General features: G+C 43.5%; 1 protein-coding gene across 2 annotated transcripts in view; it reads right to left on the minus strand.

The window, feature by feature from the left end:
- Nucleotides 1–381: 381 nt before the first annotated feature.
- The window catches only part of CDK19 (cyclin dependent kinase 19), a 129,997-nt gene continuing 108,114 nt past the window's right edge, over nt 382–22,264 (minus strand). For both annotated transcript variants that reach the window (XM_084775109.1, XM_084775110.1), the window contains 8 exons: nt 17,955–18,086; nt 13,148–13,291; nt 12,917–12,986; nt 8,945–9,017; nt 8,233–8,330; nt 7,395–7,473; nt 6,530–6,796; nt 382–4,558 (listed from right to left, as the gene is read on the minus strand). In XM_084775109.1, coding sequence (XP_084631235.1) covers nt 4,430–4,558; nt 6,530–6,796; nt 7,395–7,473; nt 8,233–8,330; nt 8,945–9,017; nt 12,917–12,986; nt 13,148–13,291; nt 17,955–18,086 — 992 coding nt within the window. In that variant the 3' untranslated portion in view covers nt 382–4,429. The remainder of the gene's footprint in view (nt 4,559–6,529; nt 6,797–7,394; nt 7,474–8,232; nt 8,331–8,944; nt 9,018–12,916; nt 12,987–13,147; nt 13,292–17,954; nt 18,087–22,264) is intronic.

Genomic DNA, 22,264 nt, shown 5'->3' on the forward strand with positions numbered 1-22,264 from the left:
CTGTGGATGACAAACTACAAGCTGCATAATGAGGTATCTCCCTCCCTGAGCTGCTCTGGGGTACTGCATCATACAAGCAGAAACCCTAAGACAGAGCTCTGTAGCACACCAGTCTACCAATGCACTATCCTGCCTATGTGTGTGAGCATAATACTTTTTTAGATTTAAAAAAATGGGTTTAAAGCCAGGTGTGGTGACACACGCCTTTAATCCCAGCACTCGGGAGGCAGAGGCAGGTGGATCTCTGTGAGTTCCAGGCCAGCCTGGTCTTCAAAGCGACTCCAGGACAGCCAAGGCTATTCAGAGAGACCCTGTCTCAAAAAACCAAAACCAAACCAAAACCAAAATGGGTTTATACTCCTAAAATAATCCACACAGAAACAAAGTCAATTAAGTTTTATTTCAACCAAGAATATAAAATAAATGGGATGTAACAGTTCGTATCTGGGACAGTCACTTTGAGAAGGACGGCTGGATGACTCTAGATCAGAAGCACCCAGTTGTGAAGAGGCCGCACCCCCAGTGCCCCCCACCCCAGCGGGCTACCGAGGACAGCAGGCTTGGAGCACACAGATCACAGCAGACAAGGAGAGCCACCGCGGTATCTAAGACCATACAGAGTGGGTGCGTGCAGAAAATGACCAGAGAAGATTCAGACAGGAACACTTCACAAAGAGGAGTTATCAGAAATACGAACTAGAAAGGACATACTGCATTATAACATATATAAAAAGTACTTTCAGTTATTATTAAAAAGGACATCTCGGTCCTGGCTTTGTATTAATGCTTTTAGTGTCTACCCAGACAAAGCTTTTAAAAAAAATTAAATAGTATTAATTTACTCACTATGTAGGTGATAACAGTGCATTAGGTTTTTCCCGTACAGCACATACACATCACTCCCTACTGGAAACGGCTTGGAAGAGTAAGTAGCCATGGGTACCACACACTTTTCCAAGTCCTCAAATGCTGACCTTCGGGGTCATGGTATTCCTAACTATTCTTGATGATTATGGGGAACTAAACTGCTACATTCTGTATGCAATTATTACTTGTACTTGGCTCCTTGGAGCCTCCACTAAGCCCAATGGCCTTTCTCCGTCTCTGGGAAGCAGCGACGAGCTGAGAACGCAGCTGCCCTGAGAGTCTTCCACAGTATGTAGCTGCTGCTACATCTTAACTCAAAAGCAAAGCAAGCTGCAGGCCTTACTCTCCAATCCCTTTTCCCTTTAGCCAAGAAGAGCATCACTTCTGAGGCACGGAGAACAACGAGCAAGCTGTTGCACCAAGATTGAGGCAGAGAGCATGTGTGAGTGTGACATCATCCCGTCCCACATTAAAGGTATGTCATAGGGTCAGAGAGTGCAGATGCCAGAATTCCAAGTCCCAACGTTCAAAAGTACAGATAGAAAAATAGACATGGCCCTTGAACTCTGCATCTCACTTCATGGTTTATCACAAAATTGCTTCAGCCTCAAAGTACCAACCCAGCCCCAAGCTACCTCACTTTAAGCTAGTCTGCCCTCAAACTGCCTGAATCATTTTCCCCAAACACCTTGCCACAAAGCTACTTCTGAAAGTGACTTTTTAAAATATAAAGAACAGAAACCTTTCAACTCAATCCTTCAGTACCTCCCTAGACTCTGAGGTTCTCCTAAGTCAGAGGATGCCTCCCTGTGTTCCTAGGGGGCAAAATAGTATCTAACAAATACTCAAAAGAGGAACGCAATCACCAAGGTAAATCCTGCCCTTCCGCTCCACTGGCCCCACTAGAGGTCCCATCCCCATGGACTATGGCCTTAATGTATACAAAAGGCTTTGCTTCCTTCACAGAGAAAGAAAATAACAAAAGGTATTTATAAGAGTACTGGGCACAGGTATGCACCACCAACCCTGAGGCAAGAAGAGAGAATCAAAGGGCAGAACCAGTGCAGCGATGTGGGGCCCAGCTGTACACATAGCGGAGTTCTCTGGCTTCGACCTGGAAAACACTATACTGGAAGCAAATGAAACGAGCCCTGTTTGTGTCAGTTTTACCAAGACAGTCCTGTGAACGTAAGTACACACTGCCAGAACTGCAGATCCAGTTTGCGTACAAAGAACTGTTGGGTTTTACATACACACACACATACACACACACACACACACACACACACACACACACACACACACACACACACACAGGGGGCGAGTATCTTTTATTCAATGTGAGCTCACTCGAGGGCAAGAATAGAGCTTCTATTTTCATTGTGATTTTCTACAACCACAGAGTAGAATATGCTCTGTCCACAAGGGCCACCTCATTGCTGTTGAAGGCTGCTGTGAACATTTCAAATATGCATAGATGCCTTTTGTGACGGCTAATCACTGGCTTTCTCCTCAAGTGCTCAGACACAGACCTGCTTCCCCATTAACACTGTTTACTAGAAAATTCCGAAGCATAGTTATCCACGTGGGTTCAGAAGTAAACAATAGGACCTTCATATCACGTGACATGTGACATGCAGTCAAGCACATGGCACAAACATCCACATGAGCTTATTGTCACTGGATTGGTGGTAACACGGAATGTGTCCTGTTCTTCGTTTTTCTACCCAGCAGAGCACTGAGCCTGTGGTAAGGATCAGCGCCCTGGACAGAACTTTATACAGGTAGCTACATTATGCAAGAGGCTGATTCTTATTTTAAAAAAATATAAGGGGTAAAAACAATCCATGGAGACAATCAGAAACTCCTCCCAATGAAGCCTGTCACATGCCAATGACTTCATTTTCAGTCTTGGTGTACGTGTCACTATACAGCCTTTATTACTATTCATAAGTATCACTATGCTGAAATCAGTATGGTCCTGGCTGGCTACAGTATCACATCAATAGTGCAAAATGTATACTGGCTTCTAAAATCTTATTTTACTTGTATATGGACCCCAGAGTATCATAACCAGGTAGATAAGTTCACAAGAATAGTTCTTAAAAATGCATATAGTTTGCATATACAACAATTGGCTATTTTTTCTAGCTCAAGAAACATTGAAAACAAGGCTGGTGCTGCTAGTAGCATCAGAACACAGGTGTTTGTGCTCCCCGTACGACGATGGGAGCTCTAAGCCTTTAGCATTTCCTCTTGATTCTGGAGGTGAGGGGCGCCTTCAAAGTAGCTAAAAAGGACTCCCCTCTGATTCGTAGATCTCGGAAATGCAGACACCCCCTCTTCTACTTTACACTATCTGCCCATAGTTTTTAGGCACAATTTTAAGTTTTTTTCCTAGGGGCAAAAGAAAGCATTCAGTGCAATAAAAAGGATTCTTGACAGCGTTAAGTCTCAGTAACAATAGCAAAATTATGCATACATAATACTTACTTGAACATGAATATAACCTAAAATTTTAACATGCTTTAAAAATAGTCACTCTATGCCTAATGTAAATAGAAATGGCAAACACTGCAGATGAGTTAACAGGCTTCTAATTGAGTACCCTTGATTATGGAAGAAAGTCACTCATGCTGACCAGATGCACACAGGAGGAAGCTTTTCCTCCCGGGGAGACGTGTCCGTTGATCAGCATGGCTCTTTGTGAAGTCCTAGTGCAGTTAACAGTCTCTTCAGATTTCCCAGGTGGGTCCCAAAGGACCGCATCCCATGAAAGCTCTTGAAACCCCTTTTAAAGTAGACTTAGCTACATGAAGTTAAAATTGTAATTTTTAATTACTATTATTCAGAAAATGATGATCCTGGGAACTGAGTTCCTCACGAACGATGATATAAAAACCACCAAGTACTTCAGCACTTCATGGCGTAAGCATGGCGGCCACACAGACCTAAGCTGGTTTTGGTTGTGGGCACCCTCTGTCCCACACTTGTCTTTTACTAGACCTTCCCTGAAAGAGATAAATAAAAACATAATAGTAAAGTACTTTGGGACAGTAACAGTTTCTTTTTAAGACTTCCAAGAGCAAACCAGTTAGTCTGTGAAGACTGTGTAGTGCTTTAAAGGTGCATTTGACTTGTGTTGCTAAGTCAGTTCATGAATTATAAAACTATACACCACTGGAACCCTGTTCCTCAAACACTGAAATCCTAAGAAAAGATAAATTATAATGATTGCTACAGCGTGAGAAAGGTGCACCAGAAACTCCTTCAGAGGCTGCTGAAGGACACAGAAGTGCTGGGTAGATCAGACGCTTCATCAGGAAAGTCACAGAGAAATTCATGCGGGGAAGATGGCTGGGGACACTTCACAAGAATCATCTTTAAGTCCACGAAGAAGAGATCTTAATCCTTCAAAACGCTTAGCATGCAAAGGTTTTCTCTCAAGTGTCTGCGCTTTGCACGGCCTCGCAGTCTTCATTCTGGGGTTCTTTGCAGTGCAGATCCCGCCCTGCTGGAGTCTGGGCTCTGTGCTGTCCTGGGCCAAGCAGAGGGCAGTGGGTCAGTACCGGTGTGCCTGGTGAGACGGGTGGTACTGAGTACTCTGCTGAGATGAGGCGTAGCCTAGCGTGCTCTGGGACTGAGAGGACCCCTGAACGTTGCTTTGGTAATTCAGGCGAGAACTGGAGTGCTGGAAAACAAAACAAACAGGAAAGGGGGGTTACCACCTGGAAAGGGGCTCAGGAAGCCAATCACAGCACAACAGAGATTTGGCTACTGTCATAACGAGGATCCTGCTCAGAGCTGTGGCAGCCACTGTGCTCAGCTTATCTGAAACTGCAGCCAGCTCAGACCAGAACTATCCTGGCTGGCACTGAATTTAGCTAAGTAGTGAGGAGGGTGAGCAATACTGGCAGAAGAGAAACTTCTGAGGTGTGATTAATCTTTTATATGACTAAGATTTGACAAGAAAACAACTTGGTAAATGGAAAAAAAATGGTATCCATAAGATATAACTGCATATTCAATTTTCACTTGTGATAATCAGCTGTGACTAGGAAAGCATTCTCTCAGGTAGATTTTTCAGAGGCAGAAGCTAGGGACACTGGGACCTACCAATAAACAAATAAGTAAGTAAGGCTGACAGGGCATGCTAGCAGTAAGGAGATATTATAAACGTCAGGCAATATCTAAAACATTCTCACTAATAAATCTTATTTCCCATCTAAAAATTAAATAAAGTAAATTTCCTACACAACTGGCTTCAATAGATCAGGAGACAAAAAGCTTTCATGTTAAGACCCTATGCTAAGCCGGGCGCGGTGGCGCCCGCCTTTAATCCCAGCACTCAGGAGGCAGAGGCAGTTGGATCACTGTGAGTTCAAGGCCAGCCTGGTCTACAAAGCGAGTCCAGGACAGCCAAGGCTACACAGAGAAACCTTGTTTCGAAAAACAAAAAACAAAAACCAACAACCAAGCAAAAAAAGACCCTATGCTAAAACAATTTTTAACAATAAAACAATTTTTTAAACAATGACATTTCTTTCTTTCTTAACATTTCTTCTTCAATAGGAAAACAAATCTGCATCGTGTGTGTGTGTGTGTGTGTGTGTGTGTGTGTGTGTGTGTGTGTGTGTGTGTTTTCTGTTCTGTTTTGAAGGCAGGGTCTTACTTTGTAGGCCACGTTGGCCTAGAACTCACTATGTGGGCCAGGCTAGCAGTGAACTCTCACCAATCCACCTGCCTCAGCCTCCCAAGTGCTGAGACTGCGGGTGTGAGCCACCACAGCATGCCCTCTTTCTGAAGGACAAACCATACTTGCTTATACTGAAACAACCCATGACCCCACACATGGAAACTCCTAAACAAGGCAGAGTCTCTTCACAGAACAGTTCAATGTGGCACCAAATAAAACAAGATAAAAGTAATTCAGACTTGAGCTAAAGACAACAAGATGTCACACTATTTTTTGTTTTTGTTTTTGAGACAGGGTTTCTCTGTGTAGCCTTGGCTGTCCTGGATTCACTTTGTAGACCAGGCTCGCCTTGAACTCACAGCGATCCACCTGCCTCTGCCTCCCAAGTGCTGGGATTAAAGGCATGCACCACCACTGCCCGGCTGTCGCACTGTTTTAAGACATTGTAAAAACTGCCTTTTTTTATTTTGAAGAGTGTTTGTGATAAAACAACCCTAAAAGTATTTTATTCCTAACAAATCCTAGCATCAGAAGATGTCTTTACAAGTCTTTATAACAATTTTAGTATGGTGAGCAGTTGCTCCTGAGGAGTCTCAGCCTCTGTCTCTCTCAGGATCTGTCTCTATCCTAAGTGTTTTGATTTTTTCCAAGTCAGAGACTTTGCTTATGCCCATGTCTTTCTTTCACCCACTCTGTGGCCAATATGGATACATTTTCTAAAGGAGCCACCTCCCTCCCTCCCTTCTCTGTAAGGAGTCATGATAATCAGGTCACAATACAAAATATCTCACGACTGCATGAAACATGATTAGAATCATCCCTTTCATATAATGCTAGAAATATAAGTACTTTTTATATAAGATTTTGGAGCTAAGAACGATTTAACTCTACAAAGATTTGTTAAAAGTCAATTTCCTGTTCCATAAAATACATTTGCATCAAAAAGGAGAAAATTCATGGACAAACCTGATAATCCGATGGCATAACGGGCCCACCTGAGTTTGCACCCGAAGGCCCGATTCGGGGCTTCTTGTTTGGAGGCACCTGATTCAGGCTGGCGTCCTGGCTGTGCTGCAGCCCAGCTCCAGCGCCCCCGCCCCCGGCTGCAGCTCCCCCAGCAGTCCCATTGGTTTGGGCACTGCTCTGCTGTGGTGGAGCAGCCTGTGGGGGCGCTGCTGGCTGCTGTGGAGGGGCTGTGGGCTGCTGGTGCGGGTTCTGCTGCTGTGCCTGGTTCTTTTAATGGAAAGAAAGATCAGACATCTTACTGTGAAGCCAGTTGAATGGTGACACACCTGGGGTATACAGCCTGGTCACATGGGGTGACTGGAGATGTGTAACCTCCAAAATATATCACTCCCAAAGATTAACATAGCAAGCCCTGGATAGTAATGCTGTCTGAAGCTCACTTATACTGGGGCAGCATCTCCAAAATAAACAGACATTTCAGTGGAGGCCATAAGGCACATGGGAAATACAATACCATCACTCCTAAAACAGCCTAAACCCCTTTCACTCAGGACTCTGAAGAGTGCTGGGGAGTGGCCAATATAGTCAATTAGCATAAAGGAACAAGGTGATGGCTACAAAAGCATAGCAGGGTGGAGATGACCCTGGGTGAACAAAATGAGAAAGAACTGGGACTCGGGAATTGAACTGGGTTACTATGATAAACCAAGTGCAGTTTACACTTCAAAGTACGAACTTCCACAAAGAGCAAATAAATGTAAGTTAAATAAAAGGTGGGCAAAAATCCAGAGATCATCACACAATGCCCCCAATTCTCTTTTTGCTGCTCTCACTCTCGGAAGTCAGTGCTGCATGAAGCTTGTACCTTGTCACCTTTCTCTTCTGGCTCATCTTCATTAAGGAACTCTCTTTTGGGGTATGGAATCTGGCAGCCAGCAAACACACTAAAACCAATTTAAAAGAGATGCATGTCAACACTTTCAATCTTTAATTCCATAACTTTACTTTAACATTTTATGTTTTCTTTCTTAACTTAGCTCTGTCCTTCCTGCTGACTCTTTTGTTTTTTTTTTTTTTTAACATTTACTTATTATTTATACAGTGTTTTGCCTGCATGTACACCTGCAGGCCAGAAGGTAGCACCAGATCTCATTACAGATGGTCGTGAGCCACCATGTGGTTGCTGGGAACTGAACTCAGTACCTTTGGAAAAGCAGATGGCGCTCTTAACCTCTGAGCCATCTCTCTGGCTCTGACTGCCACTTGCAATGTTGAGATGGCTGACTGCTGCTAGTGGGCATGTATGTGAGAGCTCTGCCTACACTACTTCATCAGCACCACACTAAACTACTTTTGTATTTGCTTCAGCATGAAAATAAATTTCCCCTTTAGATGAGAAAAAAAAAGTATGTAGACTCTTGGCGAGATAAGAGGGAAGGGGAGGGAAAGGCATCTGCAGGCTGTCATGTGCACCATTCCCCGTGGTTACCCTCTGGTCTTGCTGCCTGGCACCTGACTTGCATCTATTCTGTTCTGGCTTTCATCTATGAAACTGGCATGGGCCTTTCTTTCTCTGAGGAGATTTTCTCTGCAGCAGTAGTATGAGCAAAGCAGAACATGTCAGGCAAGTGCTCTCCTGGCTTTCCCAGCACCCAATACTTTCAACTTGGAGCAAAGAAGATGGAGAAGGCCGGGGTACGCACTCTAATGTTGGCAAGGGGTCCTCCTGAAAGTACGGGTCCTGCAGAGCCTGCTCTGAGGTGATTCTCTTGGTTGGATCCATTGTGAGGAGTTTTTGAAGCTATAACAACAAATAAGAAATGTGACAACACATGACAAGAGTGCTGCAAAGTCAACCACTTTGCATCTAGCATAGCTAACTCCAAATACAACTTTTACACACACATGTGCATGCACATGTGTGCACGTGCATGTGTTTGGAGTCAGTTCTTCTATGTGGGTTCCAGGGAGTATAGATCAAACCCAGTTTGTCAAGGCTTGGCAGCATGTGCCCTGACCCACCGAGCCACCTTGCTAGTCCTCACATCATCTGATGCTGTTCACTGTACAATTAGTACACTATACACATACTCATGAAATTACCATTAGGGCCCCTTATAATTCTTTCTTTCTTTCTTTCTTTTTTAATATGAATCACTTAAGATTAAAAGTCAAGGATGATTTCTCAATAGAATAAGACTTAATTTCTCAAGTATCCAGCAGTTAGTTCATTCGTTCGTTTGTTCGTTCGTTCGTTCATTCCTCCCTTCCTTCCTTCCCTCCCTCCTTCCTTCCTTCCCTCCCTCCTCCCTCCCTCCCTTCCTTTCAAAAGGAAGGCTAGCTGGGACAATTCCACCGTGAACAGGAGGAAGGGAACGCGTGCTGATCAGGTTGCAGTCTGGGGGAGGCACCTACCAGGAGGAACACTTTGCTGTCGGGCTTGACCTTGTGTTTCTCCATGTACTTTATGAGGCTGCTGTTGGCGTACCTGCAAGGACACAAGCACCGGTGGGGAGGAGCACACACGATTCACACTCCGAAAGGGCAGTTCTAAGGTGAGCTCCTTTAAGGTAGTGTGCACACACTTCACTCAGCACTGACACAGTAGGAAGAACCAGGGCTGTTAGAAATGGCATTTCAGGGCTGCATCACCGTGGATGCACTTCTGTATAGCCAGGAGAGCTGAAAACACATGGACCCTGAAAGCCAGAGGTCCTCAGTAGGTCATGCACGGTAGGCAAGTTCTTTACAGCCGTGCCGTCATCTCCCTATCTTTTTCCCTTTTTATTTTGGGACAGGTCTTACTAAGTTGTGCAGGTTGGCCTTGAGCCATCCTCTTGCCTTAGCCTCCTGAGCAGCTAGGATCATAGGCTTTTGTCACCAGACCTAGCTTAAGAGACACAAGAGTATTAGGACATACGAGAATATTCTTATTAGCATTTTTAAAAATAGAAACAAAACCAAATTAAACCAAATATCAACCCCAAACCTATAAACCAGCAAATATCCACCCACTGAAGAGACAGAGATGCTAGGTAAATCAACTGTTAATATATGCACTGAGTAAATGAAATGTCATAAATATGTAAACTGAATGGGGATGATGAATGACATCATTTACATAAAGCTCAAAGACAGTATCAAACTGAGTACATCTTAGCAATACATCCACATACAATAAAATGTAGGACTATAAACACAAATCTAGAGTCTCCCGTCTCCCCTCTGGGAGGGATGAACCCTCCCCCCCAAAAAAAAGGTGATGGAGGGAATTAATTTGATTATTAAATATAGTACATACTCTTAAAGTATTATTTCCTATATATGATATATTTAAAGTCTAAGTGGTTTCAAAATATAAAAACATGTATTATACATATATAGACCATTATTAGTGTTTTATAATTTCCCTTTTCTGTCTTTTATTATTTCTGTTTGAAGCAGAATTGGTGCCTATTACAATTATTTAAATTTCAGCGCAACACTCAGGGGACAGAGGCAGGTGGGTCTCTGAGTTCAAGGAACTGTAACTACAGACTGTGGTAAAGCACCGTCTGCTGGGGACCTAACCGGGGTCCTCTGCAAGAGCCTCTAACCCTGTGGTCGATTTTTGAACTGGGATTCTGCTGGATTGCCCAGGCTAGCCTCGAGCCCATTTCAGCCTCTGGGGTCTCTGGGACGACAGGGTGGATGGACTTCACATCACCAGGCCATGGCTGCATTGTTCACTGTACCCCGGACAGTACTTAGGTGTGTATCAGACCATTGATGGACACGGGAGGTACTGGGTTTGGTAAGGAAGGGGACTTATGGTTTACAGCGACATCAAGTTTCTCTGCCCATCTTAGGTCTTCTTTGTCCAACCCTCTGTTTTCCTGAGCCAACACTGGGTGCTAAGTTGTTTCTACCATATAAAAAGCCTGGGTTTGTCTTACTGAATTCAATTGTACAACTACAATTCTTGTTTTATTTTTTTCTTAGTGTTAAAGATAAACTTTCTGGATTATGCTCTAGGAGCTGAACAGCTTCTAAAGTGACATAAACTTTTAAAATATTTAACAAGTAGTATTTATCTGAACATTAGGTTTTCAAAGTAAATTGAATGATTTCCTTTGAATGCATTCTTTCTCTCTTTTGGGTTGCTGAGGACTAAATGCAAAAATTTCCCAGTGGGCTACCTGACTCCCTCAGCCTCGCCTTGCTTTCTAGTGAGCTACCTAGAGTTGACACCTCAGAACAATTACAAAAACATCTACTGTGATTCTTAGCATTTCATGTCCAAAGTATTTCAGGAGTTCTTTCTCTCTGATATGATAAAGCTGCTAATATTCTTTTATTTCTGAAACACCACTTTATCTGAAATAGTAATTTCTAGATCTGTTTTCAACATACTCTGCTTAGTGGCGTCTTTGTTGTTTTTTTCTTTGTTCTGTTTTGTTTTAACAAAGGGTCTCATTAAGTAGGCCTGGTGGCCTTAGCTCTGGCCTGGCCACCCTATAGACCAGGTTAGCCCATCTCAGAGATCAGCTTTCCTCAGCCTGGGATTAAAGGTGTATGGCATCATGCCCGGATTGTTTTTATTTGTTTGCAGGGCCTCTCTCTGTGGCAGGCTAGCTTGGAACTCAGTAATCTTTCATTCTCCAAGTGCTGGAACTCCCCCATGAGCCGCTACTGTGTGTGGCTTGCTTCAGTAAGATCTACTTGCTGTGTTAGACCCATTGCAGAACTCTGGGAATGATCACACCCGCTGGACCCTGCCTTCCATCACTCACAGAGGCAAGCGTGGGCACTGGCCTAAGCTCTTTTTATTGTTTTGCTGGGGACTAAAGCCAGAGCCTTGTATATGCTGGGTTAGCACTCCATTAAGCTTTATCCTAACACCATGTGCATTACAAGCAGTTAATTTTGAAATTAATGGCAGCTGGAGAGATGGCTCAGCAGTTAAGAGCACTGGCTGCTCGTCCAGAGGACCCGGGTTCAATTCCCAGCACCCACATGGCATCTCACAGCTGTTTCTAACTCTAGTTCAGGGCTCCCGACACCCTCACACAGACACACACCAGGCAAAACACCAATGAGAATAAAACAAAAATAAGTTAATGAGCATACAGTATGTGCTCACATACAGAGCCACAGGGATGGATACATGCAATGGTATATAGATAATTCATACTACCTAGATGGAAAGAGAATATTAAAAAAAAACTAACTGTAGTGTACAGTGAACTCTGATGAGAGCAGCAATACAGGATGCTGTAAAAGTACAAAGGGGAGCAAGCTAACCCAGACCTGGAAGGTCAGGAGCCAAGACCTAAGCACTGCCTACCTATCCTGTTGCTGTGGTATGTCTTCACCAGTATTAGAACCAACGTCTTTGGAATGCCAATATAAACGAAAGCCCGGCAGCTCTCCAGGAATCTTCCAGGCCTCCAGTGCCAGACTGAGACTGCTAAGACACTCAGCCCCACAGACAGAACAACTACCAGATTCTTAAGGCTCTCCAGTATGAAACTAACTGGACCACATCGAATAAGGCAATGCGCACACACGCACACACATGCGCGTGCACAACCCTGACTGCTAAGCTGGCCTCTGCACTCCCCTTCACTCCTACTCAGCAGTTTGCTTTACTCAGATCCTCCTCGACCTCCTTCCTAGCTTCTCACTACAGCAAGCCAGTCACCAACTAAAACCACAGCCGTAGCACTGAGCTGAGGCCTTTATCACATTAAAACTGCAACTTTTTGTTTTGGTTAATTGAAACAAGGTTTCTCTGTGTAGCCCCAGCTGTCCTAGAATTCCCTGTGTAGACTGGGCTGGTCTCAAACTGCCTCTGCCTCTGCCTCTGCCTCTGCCTCTGCCTCCCAAGCGCTGGGATTAAAGGTGTACACCACCAGGCCTGGCTTCTGTTTTCAAACATCACAGCCCTAAAACTGGGCATGTTAAAAAATCATTTGGAATATATTCTTTAAATCACAGGTACAGGAGGCTAACAAACATCTGAGTCTCTGGTTTAAATCTATACCCTTTAAAAAAAAAGTGACTTTTCCTAGGGAAGTTACAATCTGTATGAACATGTCTGTGTGTTTGTATCCTCACAACATTCATGCTGAAGCCTGACCTCGGTGTGCGTCAACAGAGAGGCCTTCAGGATGTCTGCAGTGGAGGGCTCTGCATCTGTGGATGGCACTGATGTCTTAAGAGCTGAGGCTGTACAGAGTTCCCAGCCTTTGCCCTCTACCATGGGACCACAGTAGCAGGGCCACACACCTGCCAGCACCTGCACCCTGGCAGCCCCCACCTCCCAAAGTGGAGTGAACCCCTCAGTCTGAGTTTTTATCTGTGTTTCCCAGCACGCACGGACTAAGATAATGTGGAGTTACTCACGTTGTTCTTCGAAAGTCCTTCTGAAGTGTTGGGTACTCTGGCATTTTCCTAATATCTTCCCAGTCTTTATCTTTAAAAAAAAGTTAAAAAAAAAAATAGAAAATATCTTATTAAAAGTCTCATTTTTTCAGTTTAAAAATAAGCAAAAACCAAACTTTATGCATGCTTTTTACAAAAAAACACTTTTGAAATATAACTCAAAATAGAATTTTGAAACTGGCAACAAAGTACCTGCAGGAAACCCCATGACACTAAATATCCGATCCAGCTGATCGTGATGAAAAGGATTGCTTGTTTTTATATCCTCCTGACGACAGTGAAAAATAGGTTCTGAAGTCAACAGTTCAGCAAATATGCAGCCTATTGCCCATATATCTATGAAAGGAAAAACAATTTTTTATACAAATGCATTAATTTCTTTAGTTACAAATCCTGGATGTAATTCCAACATACATACAAAAGTGCATCTCAGTAGAGTTAAGGAACCATACAGCAGCTGGCATGGTAAAGTGCTTGCCTTGAGTGCACAAAGCCTTAGGCTCAATCCAGCACCACAAATCCACAGGCCACGGTGTCACACACTTGCAATTTCAGCTCTTGGGAAATGGAAGTTCTAGTTCATCCTCAGCTACATCAAAAGTTCAAAGCCTGAGACACAAGCCAGTCTGAGACACAAGCCAGCTCTCCTTAAATAAACAGAACAGGACGTACATAGAGGCAGCAAGATGGCTAAAGGCACCTGCCACGCAAGAATAGTAACCCAAGTTTGATCCCAGGATCTCAAATAAAAGCATAAGAAGAGAAACAACTCCTCTGACTCCACCTGTGTACTGTGATGTGTGTGTGTGTGTGTGTGTGTGTGTGTGTGTGTGCCCTGCATGCTTGTGCACAAGTGCACTATAATGACAAATAAATAACATATATGTAATATGGGATGGCTTATATCATCATATAACAGGTAGGATGGCAAATATAAGAAATGGTTATTTATAAAATTCCTGGTAGAGGTGGGCTTAAGAAAAAACTAAACTTGACAAAGAATGGATTCTTTCTTGGTGGAAATTTCAGAGAACTTCTCCTCTTATAGCCAAGGCTGGCCTCACACGCATTATCTTTCTGACTCAGCATTGCAAGTTCCGGTGTCTCAGGCTGGGCTACCATACTCGACACAATAAAGGCCATTCTAACTGCCAGCACTAATTTAATCACCGAAGCATTTAGGTGTTCATTGAGCAGGTCATACACTCAGATCTGGTGGAATGAAACAATATTATCATCAGCTGGCATAATAATTGCTTCAGTCTCAGTCCGCACAGAGAGCAGAAGGACTGTGGAAACTCAACTTCTGCCAGCAAAACTACAGAAGTCCATTTCCCCCAAACTCCAGGTCTATAAGTTAATGAACAAAGTAAGTACATCCAGAAGCACCGCACAGCACCGGCGGGACACAGTCTGTCTTAACATACTCTCTTAGCTGTCGCCTCATCACTACTGAAACCGCCAGGACAAGGTTTTTAAGGAATTACAACTGTGGTTCACTGGTTGGATTTTGTCTAGATGTACAAGACCCCAGGCTTGATCCCACCGGCACTAGACTAATTAATTAATTAATTAAAAGCTTTACTAACTATTTAAAGTCACTATTATACCTGGGCTTCGTATGCTGAAGACATAACTTATATTCTAGGACTTTACAATGAAACCTACGATGTTTTATATGCATAAGTGAATCAACTTTTGAGATATATATTCATATTTGTCCATTTTGATGTTATTTAGTAAATATAAAAATAGATAATATTGCTAGAAATATAGCATAATGTAGAAAAGAACAGTTTACCACAATGCCAAACACAACACATCCTGAGGATAAACTACATAAGCAAACAGCTTAATTATATTCATTAAGTAGAATAAACATCTGTTTTAAAACAAACTGCCCAATAGCAAGCTGTACTGTAACGTCTCTCTTCTCTGACCATCCTGACACTTCCCTCCCCAGATGCCAGCCTGCTGGATAATGGGGAGCAGCCTTTAGTAACCACTGTCTGCCACAGCATCACCTGCCATCGTGACAGCTAGAAAACATCATCTAATCTTCCTTAATGACACAGCCCATGTTGCCATCAGCACCATATAGGGATATTCTGTGTCTGCTTGTTAATTCTTGCCTGTCTTCCACACCACGCTGCCTGTCAGTCTTGAGGCTCCATCAGCTTTCCTCCTTGATGACATATACACATGTCTCCATCCAGTCATGTCACTTCCTGACTGGTCCTTTATTCAAATAATTGTTAGCATAAAGAACTTCTGGCAAGCAGGCAGTGTTAAATTCTGTTTCCTGCCAGGATCACCCTATCATTTCATATCCTCATCTAACTCTTACATAATTTATACTTGTTTCTGACACGATTAGGTACGGAGCAAAATGAGGATGAGTGACTATGTGAGGATGAGTGACTATGTGTGTGTTTATATACATTGTTATGAATATATTTAAAACCCAAACATATCAGATTTGGAAGTTATTTTTTTCCTATCTTAAATAATTTGCATAACTTCTACTGTGAGTAGATAATTAGGACTTGACTAAAATTGGTTATTATGATTTTGCTTTGGAGATGAGCTATGATTTCCTGTGCAGCCCCACCCAGGCTGGCCTTGAGCTCACTCACAACATCAGCATTCTCCCAAGCACTAGCATTACAGATAATGGTACCCAGCAAGTAATTGTTTTTAATTTCACGTGCTAAATCTCACTAACTGAGCAAATAAGTTGCAAGCTGGTTAAAGTTCAATTTCAGTTCTCTTTACAAGGAAAAAAATTTAATTTATATCCAATTACATTTATTAAAAATAGTCAATCAAACAAACAAACCACAACCTCACCATATCTATTTTCCTACAACTGTTCTTCTCAAAACTTGCTCTCCAGTTCGTAGGGCACACAGCAGGACTGCCCAGGGAAGCACGTGAAGATCTGCGTTTACTATGGACTTACTGCGTGTATAACATCAACTTTGGTGGGTGTGGTGGTTTGAATGAAAACAACCCCCACAGGCTCATATTTGAACACTTGGTCCCTGGCTGGCAGAACTGTGTGGGAAGGGTTAGGAGGTGTGGTCTTGCTGGAGAAGCTCTGTAGCCAATGCCCACCCCACTCCCGGCTAGTTCTCTCTGCCTCCACCTTGTGGGTCAAGATGTGAACTCCCAGCTAATGCTCCGGCTCCTGTCTTCCTGCCTGCTAGAATGCTCCTCTAACCCTCTGCAACTGTGAGCCCCAAATTCAATTTCTTACTTTTTAAAGTTGCCTTGGTCACGATGTTTTTGTCACAGCAATTAAAAAGTAACTAAGACACAGTGGAAAACAATCTCAGCAGGAAAAAAGTACTCTTGGCTAAATGTCTTAATGGGAACTCTACGATTTCATATACTGTCCTAGTTGTAGTTAAGGGCCAGGGGCATAGGGATCGATTTCACATCCTCCACCAGGCATGTTCAGCCTTTGAGTTGCATGAGTTCGAGGGCAGCTATTAATGTGGCCCAATGCACTTATGGATGACAAGATCCATGCTGCAATGCCATCCTCCCTATGCCCTGAGTTATCATCATCTGGTCTGTTTTAAGGTTCTATTAATTTCCAACTAACACCCCTTGACACACATACACACATTCTTAGACTTCTCCCTTCCTATCTTCCGCTGCCTTTTGAGGTTATCTGAGGGACTGTTCCTAACAGCTGGTTAGAGAGGCAATCCCATGCGGTTGGAATGCAGAAGAGCGGTGCTGGTTTTAGCTCTCAGCCCTGGAGCCACCCTACTGGCATCACGGCCTCCACAGCCTCTGCTCTGACTGGACACAGCACAGTGTCTACTCACAGGCCTCAAACACACTGTGCCCACAACTCTGAGACCACTCGGCTTTTGCAAACACTTAGTAATATTTAAGAATATTTTACACTATTTCAACAATATGCTACAGCCTAAGTGGTTTTGGCATCTGGATTTTGATTTTTTTTTTCTCTTCAAGACAGGGTCTCTCTGTGTAGCCTTAGCTGTCCTAGACTCACTTTATAGACCAGGCTGGCCTTGAAGTCACAGAGACCCACCTGCCTCTGCCTCCCTGAGTGCTGGGATCACAGGTATGCACCACTGCAGCTGGTATAGTATCTGGACATTGAAGAAATTAGACCTTCTGATAAATAAGGCACTGAGACATGCATGTGCTTTAATCCATGAGTTAATTAGGAGGCTAACTGCATTGTCCAAATATAAGAGCAGCACGCAGTGCTTTGAGTGTATGGCATTTCCAGCTTGCTAAAGAGACAGGATTGTGCTTCCTGTGGATTTTGTGTTAACAGTGCATTCTTAGTGCCTTTGTTAAACAGAGTGCAACAGCAGCCAAGGTGGCCAGAGCTCCACTGACTAGCAGCAGGCAGCAGAAGCTTTAAAGAAAAGGGATGTGCAGGGAAGTCCCCACAAATAAGACACCCCCAGCCTAGATCTTCTCTTGGCCACTGTTTGCTCTCTCCTTGCCTTTTCTTTCTCTTTGCTGTAGAGAAACCACCAGCGCGGAGGAAGATTCTCATCTGTCAGCTCCCCACCCAGAGCTGAGGCGTCTCAGCAGTCAGGCAGTGCTGTCTCCAAAGTGTCTGTTGTAAGAAAGCCCATTACATCCTAACAAACATGTTTATAACTGGTTTTCTTTTTCCTTCTTGGTGGTCTGGCAAGTTGCTGAGCAGTAATGCTACCTACTGTATTTCCTGCCTTAATGGACGAACAGCCATTCTGCAGACACAGCAGCAAGAGATGGAACACCGCACCATGTCCTGGGTAGCACACTTGTGCTCCTCCAGTGAACCAGAGCCCTGCTCTCATTTTCTTTTAGGAGAGACAGTTCTAATTCTCTTTCCAATTCTTCAGATCAACAGCTATGTGAGCAAGAAGATGTGCATATTCATTTTATATGTACTGGCTTTATTATGAACTATTATTTCACATTTATGAGGGCTTGGCTTATCAACCATCTGGGCACTTACCGATGGCCTTTGTGTAATGCCTGGCACCAAGTAAAAGTTCTGGAGCCCGATACCAAAACGTCACAACTACTGGATCCAAATCTGCGAGTGGCTTTAGAGGAGAATTGAATAGTCTGGCAAAACCCATGTCAGCTGAAAAATAAAATAAATATATAAAACTCAATTTGACATGCTATCAGAGCCATGCAGGAGTTGGTAACTGCCACTAGCCTTTCAAAGATGGACTTTTCTTCTGAAATTACACGCTGGTTAGGAACTGTATTAAGACAGAGATTACTGTGCTGTCTGCTTTTCTGACCAAGAAACTAACGCTTAAACGTATAGACTTCCTGAGAACAGAAGAGTTAATAAGCGCAGGAGCTTCAGATCGCAGGCATTCAGGGGCAGTAAAAAGTCTGTGTCTCCTTGTTTAGAGGCTGCACACGCCACCCAGTTCACGATGCACCGGGACAGCTGCTGCAAACTGGGAGGGAGGAATTACATGTGTCTCTTCCCAACTCTGTTCAGCAACAGCATAACGGAAGCATGGAATTGGCTATGGGGAGCAACCAGTATGCAAAACAGAAAATATCATACTGGGACTTTTCCCCTAAGAAGTTGACTGTAACAGCACATCATACACAATCCTGAGAACGCGCATGAAACATAATAGGTAATTGCTACAGTAACTTATTTAACAAAGATGTAAGCAAAAGCTAACTTAAGCATTAGGGGTAGATAAACCTAGCATTTGTCTCTGTAAGATTATAGAGATCTATTTTTGATTTCATAAATAGGAAGTGCTTTATGTCTGTCAGACACTTCACAGTTCATAAGTGGCATTTGTGCACATCGCTTCATCTTCAAAGGAACACCAGAGTGTTCACAAGAGCAGTAAGACATCCACACTCAAAAAATGGTTTCATTTAATAGCCATTCACTTTTTGTGCTTTTTTTTTCTTTCCTTTCTCTTTTCTTTTTTTCTTTCTTTCTTTCTTTCTTTCTTTTTTTTTTTTTTTTTTTTTTGGACAGGGTTTCTCTGTATAGCCCAGACTGTCCTGGAACTCACTTTATAGACCAGGCTAGTCTCAATCTTGCATAGATCCTCTGCCTCTGCCTCTCGAGTGCTGGGGTTATATCACCATTCCTGGCTAGTAGCATATTCTTGTGTGTGCATGTGTACATGTGTGTGTGGGGGAGGGGAGGCTGACATTAGGCATCTTCCTCTAGCACTCAATGCTGTCTAGCCATTTCCTCAGACACTCAAACAATCCAACCCAGCAGGCAAGTTCCTTAAGCCAGAAGGGAAACAACTCAAAACACTTTCAGGAAGTCCCCAAAACTGACCAGATTTGCTAGGCTCCTCCCTCCCAAGGATAAAACCTAACAACTGCTCAGAGTCACTCTCAGACAGGCCAAGGGACAAAGGAGACACCGAGAGCAGACCAGGTGCCTGGAAGAGGGTTAGAGTGGCTTCCTACCAAGCTGCCTGTGGGCTGCACAGCTTTTGCGAGCTGGCACCTGCGCTGAGGTGGGCTCTGCTGAGGCATCTGTCTTTGGTGTTCCTGTAAGTAACCCTCACCTACCACGAAGCTGGTCCCTGCTGGTGTCTGTGCTTGGCTCTGTCCTGAGCTCCCTGTCTGGGATGAGTAGGCACACTTGTACGCTAGGCACTTCAACTAAGGCACCACCCAGTCATTTAGTAGCCGGATTCCTAAGCACTGACTGACATCCAGTGACTTGTATACACGGTAATTAGAAACCACAAAGGCTGAGTCATGAGGATGATAAATTTCCTAATTTAAAATATACAATATATGTAGTACATTTTGAATGTGTTAAGGGACCCAAATGTACTATAAAAAGTACAAATGTAGGTAACTATAATGGATCATTTAATCTGAGACTAAGTATGCTATAATATGCACTAAATTGTAATAGACTCTGTGGTTTCTTTAGAGTTTGAATAATTTAAAATGCTTCACGAGGCTGCTCTGGAAAATTGAGTTCTTTAAAAAAGAAAAAAGGTAACCATGGAAATTAGTGTTGAAGCCTACCCTTTTAAAACTAAATTTCTCTATTGCAAACAAAAAGTCTTACCAATATTATACTTATTATTTCACAACATGATGCAATACAGAAAGCACTATTTCATATAAGGAGAGATGCTCACTGTTGCGGTGGTAGAGTATGACAGTGGAAATGCATGATGGGATGCTGTTTTGCTTCTTATTCTCTACCTCTTAATTTTTAAAAATTAATTAAATAATTTATTTAGTTTTGGAGACAGGGCCTCATCGTATCACTCTGGCTGGCCTCTGTCTCCCAAGAGCTGGGACTAAAAGTGTGTTCCCCATGCTTGGCTTCATCTTTTAGTTTAATTCACTGCCAAAAGAAGCCAAGGCCAGAAGAAAGTAAGTACAATTTTATTTTACTGAATAAACATTACAGACACTTTTCCAAATAATTCCTAAGTTAGACAAAGTAACTAACTCAAACATGGCTCTGACTGTTTTCTAAAATAAGGTGTGTGTGGAAGTGACACAGTGACATGGATGGATGTGGGTGCTAGCAAGGCAACGTCAGACATCACAACAGGAACAGCACCGAAGCCTAACACCGAGCAGTGCGCATGACAGAAAGGTACAGATCACGCACACGTCACAGGAGTCAGGCCTGCTGGCTCCTGAGAAGAGCTAAGTCCTGCGGTGGAAGGGTCTACATCTCCCTCAAGGTACCACCTGGAAGGATGCTGTGACGTGGTGGAGTAGACTGGATGAAAATGGAACTTGAGCTAGACTTTGCAGTTTCAGTCTTTGAAGATGGGGAGGGGGAGGGATGCTAGACAAGCGCTGCTAACTACTTTGGGTTTCTTGAGATGGTTCCTACTCTTAGCCCAGGCTGGCCTGGAGCTCACTGTGTCGGCCAAGACAATCCCCTCCTCTCAACCTGCCAAGTGCTGGACTGTGGGCACGAGCCAGGCTGGAGGTCTCTGAGGCTGCTGAGGGTGGTGGTGTACAACGCACCTTCTTCCTATTCAGTTGCACTGTGCTGAGCCTTACCCAGGCACCAGCAGATTTTGTTTTACACTAGAACTGAACCCAGGGTCTCATGCATACTATGCAAGCGCCCCACCACGCCCTGTGCCCCTGGTCCCTTTACTATCATTAGCAGTACTTCTGGGGTTGTGGAAGTAGCAAGATTACCTGTCTGATATGCATGACGCTCTGGATTCAAGCCCCACTACCATATACACACAAACATGGCATTAAAAGTTATAATCAACTTAATCACTTATAATTACTCTTACTGTCATTTACTGCTCAATTTTATCTTTTATTTATCTCTTTATCCCCAATTCCCCCCATCCCCCGCCTCTCTCATTTTTGTTTTTCAAGACAGGGTTTCTCAGTGTAATAGCCCTGGCTGTTCTCAAACTCAGAGACCCACCTGCCTCTGCCTCCCGAGTGCTGGGATTAAAGGCGTGCACCACCACGCCCGGCTTTATCCTCAATCTTTACGGAACTATAATCTCAAATTCTTAATAATAAAGTAGCTGGATTGAGCTGAGAACAGAATTTTACTTTGACTAGATTTGGGTGATTAAGGTTAATATACTGATTGACACAAAAACAATAAGGAGTCTAAGACGATGATGAGTTCGCTTGGGGACAGTGGAGTTCAGGTTGCCAGGAGGCCAAGCACCAATGAAGGCTTCTGCTAGAGAAAACAGACGCTCGCTGCAGACTCGTTTTCATTACATCTAAATGTTGAGATCATACATCGCCAAGTCCTTGAAGAAGTAATTACAGAGCAAGGCTGTGTCCCAAACCAGTGATACAGGTGTCTGAAACAGCAGACCAATGAGAGCAAGAGCAAACAGGAGCACAGTGCAGAGTCACTGCAGGAGCTGAAGACAGAACACCAGCCACAATGTCACACAGCAAGAGAAGACAGGCTCACGGCCAGACTGCTCAGGAGTCAGGATTCACTGTTGTAAGGACAGGGACTGACACAAAGCACTGGGTACAGGTCATAAGCATAAGTCTTTCAAGAGGCAGTTGTGACAGAGAAATGGGTATCAAGGTGAGATTTTAACAAAGTATGATAAATGGAGTTAAGGGGTGAGTGAACATTAAGGACATCCTAGAAGTAGAGAGACAACGGGGGAGGGCACCAGTAAGAGACACAGACACAAATGCTAACGGAAGCAGAGCTATGAGCTGAGGCGGTACAACTAATTTAAAGACACCGCAAGGCTAACTCACTGACGGAAACTCTGTGATTGTAGAACTGGAATGCTGCAGATCCAGACCCAAGTTATGTGAGCT

The sequence above is a fragment of the Acomys minous genome (genome assembly GCF_964271855.1).
Source record: "Acomys minous genome assembly, chromosome: 3".
Lineage (NCBI taxonomy): Eukaryota > Metazoa > Chordata > Mammalia > Rodentia > Muridae > Acomys > Acomys minous.